This window comes from Megalops cyprinoides, chromosome 11, assembly GCF_013368585.1.
Source record: "Megalops cyprinoides isolate fMegCyp1 chromosome 11, fMegCyp1.pri, whole genome shotgun sequence".
Classification (NCBI taxonomy): Eukaryota; Metazoa; Chordata; class Actinopteri; order Elopiformes; family Megalopidae; genus Megalops; species Megalops cyprinoides.
This window is the reverse complement of record NC_050593.1, coordinates 17104508-17121126: the sequence shown is the minus strand read 5'-3', so window position 1 is coordinate 17121126 and position 16619 is coordinate 17104508. Positions and strand designations below refer to the sequence as shown.

Here is a 16619-nt window from a genome sequence, read left to right as displayed (position 1 = left end):
ACATTAACACACATTACACACATTTCCAGTTTCACTTCAGTCCTTTAACATGTCATTTTAAGAGCAGGATATGTAAATCAATAGGCTCAGGTACTTATGCAAAATGTTTAGTGCAGCCCTAAGAGCCTGACAATTCCCCCTGGGACCAGGATGAAACTGAAAACTGCCCCATTAACCACGCTATTACACCGTATTAGCCAGAGCAGTGAGCTGCAGCATTTGATTAGCCTCGGGCCAGGGGTTACAACAGTATGAATTAAAAGCCTTTAAAGGAAGACTTTTAATTCAGCAACAACTGTGAGAAGATCACTCCATTTCAGCCATGTCATCTGCTGTCAGAGGAAAAGACTTCCCGATCTCTCACTCTTCTCTGAGATGTGTGCTGTATGTTATTTAGTCTTTATCATTTGTCCTGCCATCCTCCATTCAGGTATGCTGGTGTTTGTCTCGACACAACTTTGGTTCAGTGCATTTGGCTTTGCAGCCAGAGAAGCAAGGAGGAACCCTGTAAATTCTTAATTTTCTGCGCAATTTTGAAGACCTGAATCTTTGGAGACATTGCTGGAACCGATTTGCTCATTAAGCTTGTTACCGTGAAGTTCTAGGGGATGACAAAAACACTTTTCTACTTTACAAAGAAATAATGTTGAATTATTCAAACTTCATATTTAAAAATCTAAACCAGGCCATGCCCACCCACTTGTCAGGGTCTTGTAACAGTTCCACTGCCTCTTTCAGCTGGTTGATCATGTCAATGTGGATCTCCGTACCCTCTGTGCCTTTTGATCTGCAAGAAGGAAACCTTCAGTTAACAAGGTAGTATGACACATCAATACCTCAACACACAGAAGCCACCCTCTTCATTACTGTAATATTCCAAAGCCACACTGCTGCTGCAGTTCAGTAAACACTTTGATCTGCCTGCTAATAAAAGAACCGTAAACCTTTCTCAGGTCATTAATAATATTGCTCTGTTATTGCAAAACTGTAGGTATTAAGCATTAAAATGAAAACATAAAGTGTGTCAGGGATGTGAAGCAATGGGGTATTTACAGGTTCATCAGTAGTTTTACTGTACACTAAAACACTGCCATGACCTAGATAAAGTATATAGAGACAAAATGAAAGTTTTTTTCACTGGAAGAAAAGTGGGAGAGAGGAAAGACAGAGAGAAGCAGCCAAAGTGGATGAAAGACCAGGATAGCCAGAGACAGAGACATGGCATGTGTCTGTCTACCACAGTCTGAGGGACAGTGCTTAGACATTCTGCCACAACAGCAACTGGGTTTAGAGAATACTTTCTTGTTTGTTTTCCTTCTTACTTTCATAAATGTAATATATTGTTTAGTAATGCTGTATTATTGCATTGCTGTTTATATTCAGTCTAAGTCTATTGCTTTGGCAATACTGTATTTCTACAGTTGTGCTAATAAAGCACATTTGAATTTGAAAGGGAGAGACATGGAGGGAAACAGGGAGAGAGAGGGAGAGGAAAACAGACAGGACAAAAGGAAGAACCAGAAGAAAGAGCTACCCACGGCTGCTCAGAGGCCCAGCTGGTGTCTTCCTCTATCCTAAGCGGCTCGTCAAAGTCTGCCGCTCGACCCTGGAGGAGTCGAGAGAACGATATCACAGACACCGGGTTAACATGGTCGCTACAGTGAGGCCTAGTCAACACCAGCGCAGGCTGTAACTGGCTGAACTTCAACATTCAGGATAATCAGGCTATTAAGGTCTGTGTGTGAATGAGACTAAGCTCATGCTGCTCCCCCTCCAAAGTACACCCACTGCACAGGTGCAAGGACGAATACAGATCCACAAATGGAGCTGATTACGTCACTTTCAGTAATGAGGGCAATACAGCTTATTCACCAAAAAGCACAACTGTCTTACAACTAACCTTTTAAAAATCCTATCAAACTCCTGTAACCTCACAGCAACATTGAGAAAATGGCATGTCAAAACTACTACTGTAAGTTTTCTGAGCACATTTAGCTAGTGTGGAAGCAGCAGTCTCAGTCCTGTAGTTTGGAATACAGACAATGCAACTCTGTGGAACAGCATATATAGAAAGTCACAAGAGATCTACTTTGACTTACCTTTTACTGAGGCTTAAATGTACTGCCAAAACATATGCTTGTAAAAACATGAGTTTGTGCATTATTTAGAGAACTGAGTTTTGCCATTAATCTTTTATATGCACAAAAGTCCTTACTGTGGTCATGTAATGGCTAAGATGGAAAGGAGGACTTGCCTTGATGTAGCTGACGAACTGTGTACTCAGCCCTGAATCGCTGGACCCAAAGTGGTCTTTCAGCGCTTGCGTGTTATCGTTTTCTCTTACTCTCAGAGAGTCTTCTGGGGAATCTGCTAGAAGAGGAGAAACCGGTGATTTGTAAGCGTACTGAATACCACAGTGAGCAATGAACCCATCAACAAATACAGTGAACATAGAAGAAAGCAAACAGGACAGAGAGTGTGTCTAACTCGGTGGTCTTCACAGCAGGCTGCCCTGTGCTGTAAGGCCGTTCAGATGTAGCAGGAGACAGCGCTACCCGCTAAAGTCGATCTCTTGTGAGAGAGCCTCACTGCCGGCCTCAAAGCACAGAAAATGTTTGCCTCGCTCTGACCTGATTTGAAACTGCAAGGGATCTATTTAAAGGGATCCTATCACTGTGGTGTTAAGGGGGGGAGCTGAGGTGGGCTCGACAGGGATTTGATTAGCGTCCTGGTAATAAAACAGCCCAGAATTGGTACAGGATTTGGGCATCATAGATTTTCTGAAGATCGGAGCTGCAGCGCTTTCACCACAGCGCAGAGTGAGCTGTGACTGACTGCATTGTCTTTGGCACTGCCGTGGCAGCAGAGCCGTCGTGTCTATGGGTGTTTCATCTCAGACCTGCCCAGTCACAATGCGCATAGTCCAGGAGACCGAATAATTTCTTTCAATAGTCATTCATAAAGACAGCTCTCAGACTGGCATTCACCCAAGATATAAGTTATGTGAAATGTAGTCCCAAAATGCAATGTGGTTGACAAATTGGATTGACACTTGGCTGTGAATGAGTGTGACACCCACATGCACACATGCATACACACATGCTACTGCTACTGCTGTGCAGGCCAACATTCTGGTCAGAAACCATGGAAAATCTAAGATCTTTAAAAAGTGTATTTGATTACATGTACATTTTGAAAGTTACCTGAAAACCTTAACTGAACCATACAAAATACACTATCTAAAAATTGCTTCAAGTGGCTAACATCTTCAAAGGCTCATTCCAGTCTGCTTAGTCCTTTTCTGACACCTCTGTAAATGACACGGCACCTGGAACACATGACATGTGCTTCTAGCCCCTCTGAAATGCCTAAACAGTATCAGCAAAAGTATCCGCAATCCCTCCCACTCATGTTGACATGGCCTTCCTGTCCATATCTTCACTTTCTGTTCCTGCCCACCAGCGTACAGCGCTTTCCCTCACACCCCTGAGTGGAGACAGGGTCAGACTGTGTGAATGTGAGCAGAGAGTCAACTCTCACTGACGCTAAGGGGAAACGCCCAGCTGATTATGCCTTTCTTTATCCTCTTAACTTAAACAGGAAGGGACCTGAGAAGCATTTCTGTCAACATATCCTTTTCTTATCAGTGCAGATAACTGTACAGTGCTAACCAGCTGGCACAGCATTAGTGTTGTACTTCACTCTACTTTCTACCCTGCTGGCTCCTCCCCGCCCTACCGCACTTTTTTTTTACAGCTAAATCAGGTTTCTCCTGCCCCCATTAAACATTACAGATACTGAGGCAGTGTGAGGAAAGAGAGAAGCCAGTGTTCTGCATTTATTCATTCATCATTCATGAGACCATTATGAAATGGGCATACAGTGCTTTTGTCTTGTTAAAGTTGAAAGAGCGATGAATTATAGAAAGACATTGTAGTAGTGTAGTGTAAGTGAAAAAGGTGTTATACTTCCACGTGTCAGAGCACTGACCATCAGTATGAGTCAGTATGAGCGTGTATTGTAGATGAGATGTACAACGAGCTGTGGCGATGTATTCACTGTTAAAGTGCATACTGTACGTGAAACAGGTACGTGATGACCTGTGCTTATGTATTCCCTGTGACATACAGCGTAACATAGGGTAGTTCACGCAGGTGCAGAGGTACCTATCAGAGCGCTGATGTGGTCGCTGGAGTCGTCCTTGCTTAGGCCCTCCTCCTCTGTGATGTGGGACATAGGCACATTAAGACTCAGGCTGTCCTCGTCTGAGGGCTGGAACGAGACAGACCTTCCTGTGAGCGTTTGTGCCTGCTACACTAACCATACATTAACCCGTGTAACACGATCCTGCCAAACACAGAGGAATGGGACAAAGCCTTAAATCAGGGCAACAGAGTGCGCAGTAACAGACAGCGGGCAGGACACTGGGAAACATAATAATAGCTTTGTATCCTTAAAGCAGTACTGCTGTTGCATCCTTGAGCAAGGTTATTTAGCACCATTTTCATGGTGTGCGCAGGTATGTATAAATAACATATAGGTAAGCTGGTCTTATAAACTGTATGAGTCACCCAAGATATAAAGGACTCTGTTAAGCAAATACATAATGCCCTATAATGTAACTGATTTTCACAGTATAGCTAAGTACGAGACAAGTATATCCATGCTAAACACAAAACATGCATAACCTCACACAGATGTAAACAGACTGAGAGAAAATGAACAAGAAAAAAGAGGCAGACCACACATTATCAACATTTAGGTTTTACCTTTACTGCTCTGGGACTGAAACTGCAAGCACAATCTAGCCCCAAGAATCCTCCTCAAATTCCATTATACATTCTACTCTGACAATGAACACCAGGATTTAAACCTGCAACCTAACCTAACAGTTGTGAGTTCAATTCCCTAAGCAGTACTCCACCATACAGGACCACAGAGAGAGCCAGCATTCCTTTTTGAGACTCACTTAGAAGCCCTTTCATCAATCATTTTCAAATATACATTTGATTCACACTGACACCTTGCAGGGATGGACTTCACAATATTGTACATCACAAATAAACACACACACACGCGCACACACACACACACACACACACCAACAAATACACACCCATATGGAGATACACACAAACACACACACACCTGCAGGCTCTCATGTTCACATATGCATACACACACCCTCTCTTTTCATCAGCATACCTCAGTGGCTGATAGCCTCTTATCGCCATTGTCGCTGCCAACCCCGGAGTCAGTTTCCTGTTTCTTATTCTGGTCGATGTCCTCTGTGCTGTGGTGGTGGAGAGAGGAGGATTGTGGGTCAGCTTGGGCTAGCCGTTAATGGGGATGCAGAGGGAAGGGAAGAAGGAGTGAGAGCAGCAGCCAATCTCTTCCCTGCCTGCAGAGCCAGAGATGTGTGCCAGTGCTCTGTCTCACTCACTCCCTCTCTCCAGGAGAGGAGGTCTACTGTGCAGGGTCCCCAGAGACATGGGCTGCTATATCCTGCACATTCACACTGCTCATGTTCAGACGGGGCCAGCACAATGTGCTCATTAACTGCTCAAGAATTCAAAGTCAGCCCCATTCACGGAACAGAACATGGAGAATTTGCGCACTCTGAAAAGCATCAGGGGGTTAAAGTATGACCTCATTTAAAAAATCAGACTCTCAAAATCAGCCTTCCTTATGTTAAAAAAGCTCCTCTTCAAAATATGTGTGATAGATAAGTACCCAGTGATGAAGCCTTTAAAAACAGCACCCACCCACTTCCTTTGACAATGCCTGAATGCTCAAAGTCTAAAAGATTCCAAAAGTGCAAGAGAAAAAAGAATTGTTGTCTTTTTAATAATAACTTGAAGAAAAAGGGCAAAATGTTCATTCCTTCTTCAGCTGAAAGGTTCAGACAAAGAGTTCAATTAAAGTCATGGGACAACTACACCTGATATTGCAAAGTAAATCTTACTGTGAGATCATTCCAATATCTAATTTTTTTAAAATGAAAACCACTTGGTCTAAATTACAAACCATATGCCTAAATTGATTTAACATACAGGACCATTTGATCAAAACTGACAGTATATTCTGTCTCGCTCTTACCAAAACAACAACTCTCTGGTCTCTCCAAGACTATGAGTGGCAATGTTCGATGGGTTTCCAGTACTTTGTATTGCCTCGTTTACACTGGCAGCCTGACACCAACTCACCTGCCAGCAGCTGGATGTGAGAGGCTGAGTCTGTCCATCACCGGAAGGTAGAGGGAATCCGCCATCTTGTCGCTGCGACACTCCTCCATGGTCAGATACTTAAATATATGCACCCTCCCCTTAATGCAGATCTACAGAACAAACCAAACAATTGATTGGCTCAACAGATAACAATTTATTTAGTAATGCATATTTAAATTAGTGGGCTGCAAAGAAAAAAGAGAGAGAGATTGAGTTTTTTATGTGTGTGTATGTGTGTTTCTGTGCACATCTGGTGTGTTGACATCCTGTTATCAATGGCCATATGTCGTGTGACCATTGCATTTGTAACATCAGCACTATCACCCTTCAACCTGCGATGGTGATACAGCTGCAGGCCGGTCTCACCTGTGCCGGTGGACTCTGCAGGGGGTTGTTCTCCAGCTGCAGGGACTGCAGGTATGCCATCTTTCTGAAGCACGTAGGGACAGTCGTCACCTTATTACAGGAGACGTCCAACCGCACGAGGGGTAGCTCTGCCAGATCTGAGACCAACAGAGGTGTCAGGACCATCACCCAGTTTGCGCAAAACCTTAACATAAAATTACTATGATGCTGCAGCAGCATGAAGGAACAATGTTACCTTGTAGCAGATTAATGACATCTGAGCTAAAATGCTCCCCATCCTATTCAACCCAATTACCCCCTCCAGCAAAAACAAAAACAAGAACAGAGGTGAAGGCCCTTGGTTGCCTTGGGCAACAGGCCCTGTTCCAGCACCCCATTTCAGCGCTGGCTCTTCTCCAATGAAGACTCCCAGTTCCCAGTTTCCCCCTGCCCCAGAGAGTGCCTGGAGTCCGATGAAGAAGAGGGGCCACCAACACAACCCTGAGACCCTGTACTGAGACTAACAGCTTCCCAGACACAGTCCTCCACAGAGTACACCCTCAGAGTAGCACAGATCAGAGATGGGCAGCTCTGAATAATTGGTGGAGTGACCCAAACCCCGTGAAACTGGGAAAATGAGAACGTTGTGTTCTGTGACCCAGAACACAACGTTCCTTGGAGTGTTGTGGACACAGGGATACCTGTCTGTCCTCTAGAATACCCACTACTCAGTGTCAGAGTACCATTTGAAACAGATGGTCGGAATGAAGTCAGATAATTCAGCTGCTGCCTCCTTTGTGCTGTAAATCCCCTGACTCCTTGCTGCTAAGCGCTAATGTTTCACACGTTTGTTTTATATAAACAAGCAGGCAGTTTTAGGGACTGCCTTTAAAGGACATTGACATAAACCAATAAAATATTCACTTAAGTCCCTTATCCTCACAGGATCTCCCTGACCCCACCTAACAAGCAAATAAGAGAGAGGGGGTGGGGGTGTGGAAAGGCAAGGACTCTGACAGCAGGATAAGCTTGAAAACATCTCGTTAAAAGTTGCCAAAGTTCCGAGGCATGGCCTGCCAAAGTTAAAAATAGACAGACAGAAAGCAACAAAAATCATTGACCTCGGTACACTCCCCCTTCCATGGGTCAGTGCCAATCTGAACAGACAGATAAAGATAAAAGACTATTATTCCCAAAATTAACACTCAGGGGACAGAGAATGAGTGCTCTCCTTCAGGGACTTGTTTAAAAATCTGTTAAAAGGCTTGTTCTTATGGTTACAGGGGCATGGCATTTTTCACTTATTATATTTGCAGAGCGGCGTCTGGATGCAGGTCAGAGCAGCGTGATATAGTAGAGGTTGCAGACTGCAGTCTGGTTTTCAACAAATGAGAGAGAGAGAGCTATGAGATATCAAGGCACTTTCTCCAGACTCATTTCCTCAGGGACAATAAATTAAAGCCAAACAATTAACACTTTATCTCGCGGACAACCCTTCATAATTAAGATCTCACCAAAAATACCCCAGCAATTCATATCTTGGGAGAAGCCATGGGGAAAGATCTAGATATTATTTTTAAAACTGGCAAGCACACTTTTTTAATGAGATGAAAAGACAAGCTCAATTGCAAATCTCCTTTCAAGGTCAGTCTTTGAAATCACTTTGCAAGGCTTTTGATTCGTACAAGCTCAAGCAGGAGTTCAGAACTGGCCTCCAGATAACTCATTGACATACATATGATACTCTTGCATTATTTTGTGAAACTGCACCGTTACCAATTTGCTGTGACATCATAGTACAGTTTTGTGAACGCTGTGGGTTATCCGGGGAGATTCTCCTCACCTGCTAGTGAGGGTTCAGTCTGTGCCAGTGTCACATTAATCCTGAGAGTCTAACTGATGTGCCAAATAGGAGCTGATCAGTCACACAACGATATGAAGCACCAGGCTGTAAACTCTTTGTGAGGTTTGGAAAGACACAGGCAACCCTCTGACAGAATGCAGGGTACATTTTGCATTGTACATTCAGATCCATCCTGAGGCTGTCTCTAGCTCTCACTACAGAATCCAGAACAGTCAAAGAGCTGTCAAAGCCCAGTTCCACATATCTCCAGCCTCTATCACAGCCATAGGCACTCACTCTCTGGGTATGGCAGCCAGAGGGAGTTTCCTCCCCTGATGGTTACTGTACTGGTCAAACGTTTGACTCCATTTGTCCTCTATTTATTATCCAAACAAAAATCGTGAGTGGACCCACACATAGGTAAGTTATGTAGCGCTCAAGGATTGCAGTAGCTAATGTGTTATTTTACCTCATGTTTCACCTCATCTTATAAATTGCTTCCATCTGACTGCTCCTTCTGATTACCAGGACCCTTGTGGTGATTTTATGTGTTCTCCTCCCACCACCTCTATGCTCACCTTCTGGGAGTACGCAGAGGAAGTTCCTCCTAACGTTGAGCTCCCTCAGGGCCTTCAGTCTCCCAATGTGACGTGGGAGAGCAGTGATCTCATTACAGCTGATATCCTGCAGGGGATTGGAGCAGAGAGAGCAGGACTTACACTCCATATTCACACTGGGGCCATCGGTACTGACCAGTGTGACCACACTGAGACCACTGGTGCAGGTCGGTACTACCACACTGGGACCATTGGTGTAGGCCAGTATAACCACACTGGGACCATAAGTACTGACAGGAAAAACCACACAGGGACCACAACACTACCCAGCCCAAACCTGTGTGGGTCAGCCACCCAGCTGTTTGTAGGTGTATCTAAATGAACTGCAACATTGAGTAAATGTGAATGAGAACCACAGAGCAGCCCCGTGTGCTATGCTGTTTCTTGTCAGAAAAAGTCACTGGGAAATGACACATTTTTCTGCAAGCGAGTGATGTTAGTATTCTGCTACATTCACAGTAAAGCAGTTGTTACAGCAATGACTTCCATCCAAAATTAAAAGCTTCCCACAACCACTGAGATGTGGGCTCACCTTTCCTTGACCTTTCTTAGAGACAGAACACAGTTAGACTCAACACCAGCACCAGACTTCCTGTCTGGGTTGTGAAGGATATCAAAGAGTTGGGGATAAAAGAGATGGATTCACCTATTCATTGTTATGTATTTCAGAGTGTAACATGTAGTTCATCATCGAGTAAAATACCAAACTAACTACTACCAAATGTGGTCCCTTGAACAAAGACTAATGCTACCTCTGATGTAAGAAACTATTTTACCTTGATTCTAGAAACAGCACACACAAACACAGATCTCAGATCTTTCTAAAGATATTTTTTGAGTCAGCAGTCCTTGAAAAGGTGGATTAAAATAATCAAACAGCAGTGCTTCATACATATTTATTCAGCTGCAAACTGCACATGGCAGAAACTGCCTGGTAATGTCTTGCTGTTCACCATAACAGCAAGACCACAATGTCTGTAATCTCAACCAGCCCTATGCTTCCATTGCGCTTGTGTTTGTGTTGTGTGGCTGTATGTGATATATTTGAAATGAATTTATTGTGTAAAATCATCTCAAATATAGGTGAACATCACATCTGCCAACAAAGTCACTAATGCACATACACACATAGTCAGACACCACTGTTTGCGAGTCTCTCACTAAATTAGTGTCGATTACATCTCTTTCACCCTTCTCTGGAAAAGCAAGGCAAGGAGTTTCAAAAGGAAGCTGAGTGCTGAGTCTGACATAGTTGGGCAGAGGTACAAACAGAGACACCCTGTGTAGACAAACAGACGCATAATCGCACTCTCACTCATGCATGCTGCACGCGCACACACACACACACACACACACACACACACACACACAAACGTACCAGCTCCATCAGGTTCCTGAGCTGGCCGATGGCCTCGGGAAGACAGGCCAGCTTGTTGTTGCTGGCGTTGAGGACGCGGAGGGGCAGGCCACACAGACACGCAGGCAGAGTGGAGAGCTGGTTTCGGCTGGGGAGAGACGGACAAACACCTCAGAGACGCACTGCACTCACATCACTGCGCAGACAGAGCAGCACAAAAAGCACGCATCACTGTTGGTCTGTGGGATGCTACATTAAGGCTGGGTGTGGACCACACTGCCCCCCTATGCCCCCTTCATAAAGGAGCAAGTCTGTCCCAATCAACAGAGATTGCCCAATCAACTGCTCCCTCCGAGCAAGTCTGTGAAAGTGCCAGCTTCACAGCAAGGGGGTAAATGATGACTCATAACACTGATCTTGGGTCAGTGGCATAAACATGCAGAGAAATCTTAATTGAAAATATGGCAGACACTCCTTCTAAATTGAAAAAAGCTGTTCATAAGTTATTAATGTTTTCATTCAGCGGTAAAACCAAAATGTATACATGTATACATGTTAATGTGTACAATGTATGAATACATGTAAACATAATATACTAATTAATCATCCAAGCATAGCATTTTGCCATCGAAATTAAGCAGCTACTTGGCTTAACTAACTTGCTAGCTACAGAAGCACCAGTTGTCCTAGCTGGCTTACGATTTGTCCAGCCATCTAGCTATATATTATCTGTCTAATTAAAACAGCACAGTAGTTAGTTATAACATATAGCTACAACAACCAGTTAGTTAACTTACAATAAGGAGCAAGCTATAACAACTAGCTACCTAACTAGCCAGCTCATTACACCTATGGATAACACGACAATCAGAACTACCCCTGCTAGCAATATATGGTAACCAGGTATTGAATTGCAGGCAAATAATTCCGCATTATTGATTTTCCAGTTGAATATTTTTCCTGTTAGGTCCAACAACCAGAAGGTTAATCCTTCAGTGCAGCGCTTAACTCTCAAATGATTCTGTCACAAAATGCAGTGTTGTTTGATGCTGAGTATAGATCAAGTAAACATTTTAAACCCTCCACCTTTACCCCTCTCCTTCCCATACAACCACTCACTGGCCCTCTAGGTCACGCCAGAAAGTGTTCATGTTGAGAGTGCCTCTGGCGAAAAGGTAAGGAGGAGGGGGTGGTTTGGGATGCAGCACAAGCGACAGATTGATCTCTGATACACTGAATTAAGTCTAAACCGTCCCTCTAAACCCCAGTGAAATGTCTCAGAAAACAGGTTCTTTGCTTACTGTCAGGAGCCTTGGTGAAATCTCACCCAGGCCACAGTGGTATTTGCTTGAGTGAATCTGCACTCATATGAATAATTAATTGTGAATTTGGGGTTACACTAGCAGAACTAATGTTTCGTAATGAATTGTTAGCAAGTAATTGTTTGCATGAATATTCAGCTTGTGATCAGCTGATGCACATCACTGTGCTCTTTTCCCTATTGAGGGGCTAATGAGAAAGAGTGCAGTTCTCTCTCCCTGCATGACATCTTTACCCTCAGTTATGTTCCTCCTCGTGGCAGCTTGGCTGACAGCTGGGGCCTTTCAGAAATGACACTCATAATAACTGGATTTCTGAAGTTGCTCGCTGGGTATGACTGCCCATGGCTGAAGCACAGACTCGAAGCGGCCAGCGATCACAAAGCACTGACAGCTCTGTGAGAGGAGGCCGATGTTTCCCCACAAAAAGCCTCTCAGAAATGGGCCTTTGAACCCATTAAAAATGTGCAGAGAAGTTCAGGGCAAGAACAACACTGTTACGTAACACCGAATGGAACTGTCTGGGAATCAAATAAACAAAGTTTATCCAGCACAGAAAGAGAACGCAGCGCGCAGTGAAAACATTTCGGTCTGCGGAGCGCAAAGCACACTTCATTTCCCAGGATAATTGTTCTTCGTACAGAATACTTGCTACCATAACTGAGATAAAGCGTTTTTAAATGAGAAACGCGCAGTTAAGGTGTCAGCGAGCCCGCGTGACGGTGAACACATGCAGCTATTTTACACTGTTCTCATAAACAAGGACGCCAGCAGGTCTGCCTCCGGACTTGGGAACATTCCACAACACTGGTTGTTTTCATAACAGTCAGGTGAAATCCAGAATGTCTGATCTACACGCTCGGGACTATGCTCTGCAAGGAGTAAGGCGTAGACAGTGCTACATTAAAGGGTGGATTTTTGGAGGGTGTCCCAAGTCCCAAACACTAATGTTGGTGATAAACTTTATTAGGGTAAGGTAATGGAGAGCATACCTGTGGCAAATTAAGTGAGTCAGGAATATCCTTTAAAGGAAGCTTGTCCTATTTATCGAGACTTTCTATCCAAGAGGCTGCCATTATTTCAAACACAAGGTATGTTTGTGCACATCGATAATGCTGGAAACATACCTATGTAAACTAACATGACGCTAGAGAGAAGACATTTTAAAGGTAGTCTTGCTATGTCTTGAATGGCAAATACATGGTCACGCATCCTTCACACCTACAAGTTAACACTGTTGTCAAGGTTTACCATTGTGCACTGTTATAGAGAACTGCATTTGCAGAATTAAACCATTGTGTGAGGCTTAAATACCACAGAGAAAGTGTTGTGGCAGAAAAGGCAGTTTTATGACTGTTACTGTCAGCCTCTCAAGAACCACTTGACATACTAGCCAATGTAGAGTCTCACTATGAAGGTTACACACAATTCAACAAAACACAGACTGAAGGGGGCTGACGAGCCATATAGTCCTTAGGAAAAAAATGAGAAAATCTTTCACTAAAAATGAAATTCTTGCCATGGACTGATTCTCTAAAAAAGAGGTTTTGGCCCATGATCTAAAAACCCCTCCCCACAATTAAGCAAGGGCTATAAAGGCCTACAAACAGAGGCAGGGGAGGAGGCAGGCAGGAAACACATGGCAGAGATTAAAATGATGCTTTAACTGATGCAGTATGGCACAGAGTGCATGCCTGGGAGAATTTCAAATGAATTTCCATTGTTTGCACTGTAATGCTAATGTTCCTGTTAATATTAGCACTGTTGTGTCTGCATCAGCTCAGTCCCAACAGTTTCTGGAGTGCAAACCCTCCCTAGGGCCTCTGAGCTCATTACATGCATGTCTTTTCCCACAACAACAATTTTTATGCAAAATACCCAAATGACTGAGATGACACAACTGCAAGGAAACAGAGAAAAATCAAACTTTTTTTTGACCTTGTCCAGCCTTGTTTTGCTTCTTGAGACAGGCAAATCCTTTCTCAGTTCTGTGTTGTTTTTTATTATTCAGTTAATACCCTTATCAAGAGGTGGCATCTGTGTATTTGGTGATATATTTATGCAGCTGGTCTTAATTAGAATACACACATTTTTACTGTGTATGAAAACTGTACCATGCCTAGGTCTTCAACCATCAATCCTGGGGCAAACAGCTTCACTACTTTTCGGCCCAAAAGTGTAAAGCAAAGAAGACGGTGGAGAAGAGGCATGCACGACAATGTGTTCTTGAGTGAAACTCAGACTGAGTCCTGAAGTACCAACTAAAAAGTTCAAACTAAGTTCCATGTAAATGCCGTACAGATGCTGTGTCTTTTTCAAACCATGAATATAAGTTTACCTTTTTGTGAGAAATTGCTTTCCTAGCTGTCTAAAGTAGATGTCCACTGTTTACATACATTTGACAGGTAGTTCTAAAAGTTCAGCATTAGCGGCTTTATTTCTATGGTTGGTCCAAAAAGAACTGTTTGTGACCCTGTCACACAGAGATCAGCCTGAGCCCACTGTGTGACAGAGGATACTGCAGTGAGCTCTCTCTCACTTCCTGATTGCCACAGAGAATCATGGGAGTGATGCTTACAGCACCTGCACACTGCAAGATGCCATCGATTTGTAAGAAAATTACATTCATTACAATTATAAAAAATGTGATGATATTCTAAGATATATTTTACACCATAAATATGCCATTAATGTTAATACTATATGCATGTACCTTGTCATTTCAATGTTTTCTATTGCCTTAGATCTGCAGAATATGAATGAAGAATGAAGAATAAAAATGAATGTAAAAAGACCTGAAGCAAATCCCAAAATATATTTTGCAGCCTCATGAAAAAACAATTTTTATATGAGACAATTAAATTTGATATTTCCTATTTTCTAATCTACTTTTGAGCTCATCTGCTTTTTATGTTCAGATAAATCAGATGATAACACGAACAAATGATGAGATTATTCTCTGCTTTGTCTTTGCTGTTTCCCTTAAACTGATAGATGCCTCACCATACCAGTAACAGATCCCACAGCCTTCACTGTGTCCCTAATCTGTGGGAGAATTGTAGAAATACTCAGAAATAAGGTCTCTGCCACTTACTGCCATAAAGAGACAACAAAGGACCCTCACACACTTCCTCAAGCAGGCCAGTAGCTGAGAAAGCCACTAGTGAAGCAAGACTTTATCTAGTCCTAGTGACAGAATATTGTACTGTAATTTACACTGGCAGGAGGATATTAAAGGAACTCAGAAACGAGATCAGCTGCTTACATTTTCACAGTCTCAGGCAACTGAATTCCGTCCCCATCACCATCTATTTCTGGTCACAGTGTCTATCTCTTAAGAGACAGAAACTAAATTTCCCATTATGTTCAGTCCAGCAGAAGCAGAGCAATTACTGCACCAAAGATCCCTCTGTGACAGGTGTGTCCCCAGTGCCAGTCCCTAAGCTCTGGAGACCACATTAGAGGACTGATGGAGAGAGAGTGCTGAGTCCAGAGGGGGGGGGTCTCAGGCTAATGATGCAAACGCACAGTAGGGAGGCTACTGTGTGTGTCTGTGTGTGTGCATGCATGTGCGTGGGTGTGTGGGTGTGTGTGTGTGTGTGTGTGTGCCTGCATGTGTGTGGGTGTGTGGGCATGCATGTGTATGTGTGCATGTATGCATGTGCCCGTGTGTGTAGCTGTGTGTGTGCATGCACATTTGTGTATGTGTGCGCATGTGTGTGTGTGTGTGTGTGTGATAGAGGTGTGTGAAAGAGGTTATTACTCATATTGTTTAATTCATTACAGCACTATTAAACGTGGCTGCACCCTGCATTAAGCACATTTCTCATAGGTGAGGTAAAGCTGGATAATCTGTATTACTTTACAGTCTGACAATCCTTCCAGAATTTTTGCTTTGCAAAGTGTTTCTATGGTTACCAAATATGACACATATACACATTAAAAATTTTGAGCATGACATGAACAAGGTAGAATAATTCAGTTCTGTGAATTTATACACAGAAGGGTTGTGCACTGTATAAATATCTGAATGAATGCACTGTAGCATTAGAGGGCATAATGTCATGTGTACGCGTAAGGCCAAAATATGTATGACACCTGTATCACCTTCAACCTATTAGAGTCAAAACCTAGCGTAAAATGTATTTAATCAAACGAATCAGACCGTGAAAGAAGAACTGAAGAAAAAAGTAAATGAGAATCATCATTTCAAATTAAACCAGCAAGGCACCGCTGTTTCCGCAGGCTTCCAGTCCTACCCTAGGAACAGAAGCCACTGTGCAGCTGCCCTGGGGAGCTTAGCTGTGTGGTCACAGCGTCTGTTACAGTTTATGACATGACTGGTCTTGACCTGCGTGTGTGTGTCCCCGTGGGGATGAAATGGAGACCTTTAACTACACTCAGAACCCTGTAGCCTCCTCCCACACTGACAGACAGTTAGAGTTACAGTAGTGGGGCCCAGATTCACGGGGTGCCCTCCCTCTCCACTCCCGCCCTGACATCATCAGAGCGAGGCTCGTTAAAACGATGCCCACCCAGAATCCGACGCCTCCCCCTCCTACGGCAATGCAGCCAAATTTAAATCATAACCACTGGAGGAGTGGAGGCGAAACTGCAGATAACAGAGCGCTCATTTTTTTTTTAAGAAAAGCCTCACTGTATTTAACTGCCAGACTGCAAGAGAGTCTGGGGTTAATTAAGCAGAGCTGATGTGAGAGCCTCCCCACTATCATCACGCGTCTCTTTACTGGCAGTGCTGGAAGCCAGGGCCTGACCTGTAGAGTGTGCTTTTAGTACGGCTCTCACAGTCCTTCCCTGCTTCGCTGATGGAACCCCCAGACACAAAGTGCTTCAATATATCTGACTGCTTATGCAATGGTTACAGAATCAGGGAGTTAAGCTCTTACTCAT

General features: G+C 43.5%; 1 protein-coding gene across 2 annotated transcripts in view; it reads right to left on the bottom strand.

The window, feature by feature from the left end:
* LOC118785654 (leucine-rich repeat and calponin homology domain-containing protein 1-like) overlaps positions 1 to 16619 on the bottom strand; it is a 56678-nt gene that overhangs the window by 18591 nt on the left and 21468 nt on the right. For both annotated transcript variants that reach the window (XM_036540476.1, XM_036540477.1), the window contains exons 3-11: positions 10411 to 10537; positions 8994 to 9099; positions 6594 to 6730; positions 6207 to 6337; positions 5206 to 5293; positions 4167 to 4272; positions 2255 to 2370; positions 1539 to 1606; positions 701 to 787 (exon numbers count right to left, since the gene is read on the bottom strand). In XM_036540476.1, coding sequence (XP_036396369.1) covers positions 701 to 787; positions 1539 to 1606; positions 2255 to 2370; positions 4167 to 4272; positions 5206 to 5293; positions 6207 to 6337; positions 6594 to 6730; positions 8994 to 9099; positions 10411 to 10537 — 966 coding nt within the window. The remainder of the gene's footprint in view (positions 1 to 700; positions 788 to 1538; positions 1607 to 2254; positions 2371 to 4166; positions 4273 to 5205; positions 5294 to 6206; positions 6338 to 6593; positions 6731 to 8993; positions 9100 to 10410; positions 10538 to 16619) is intronic.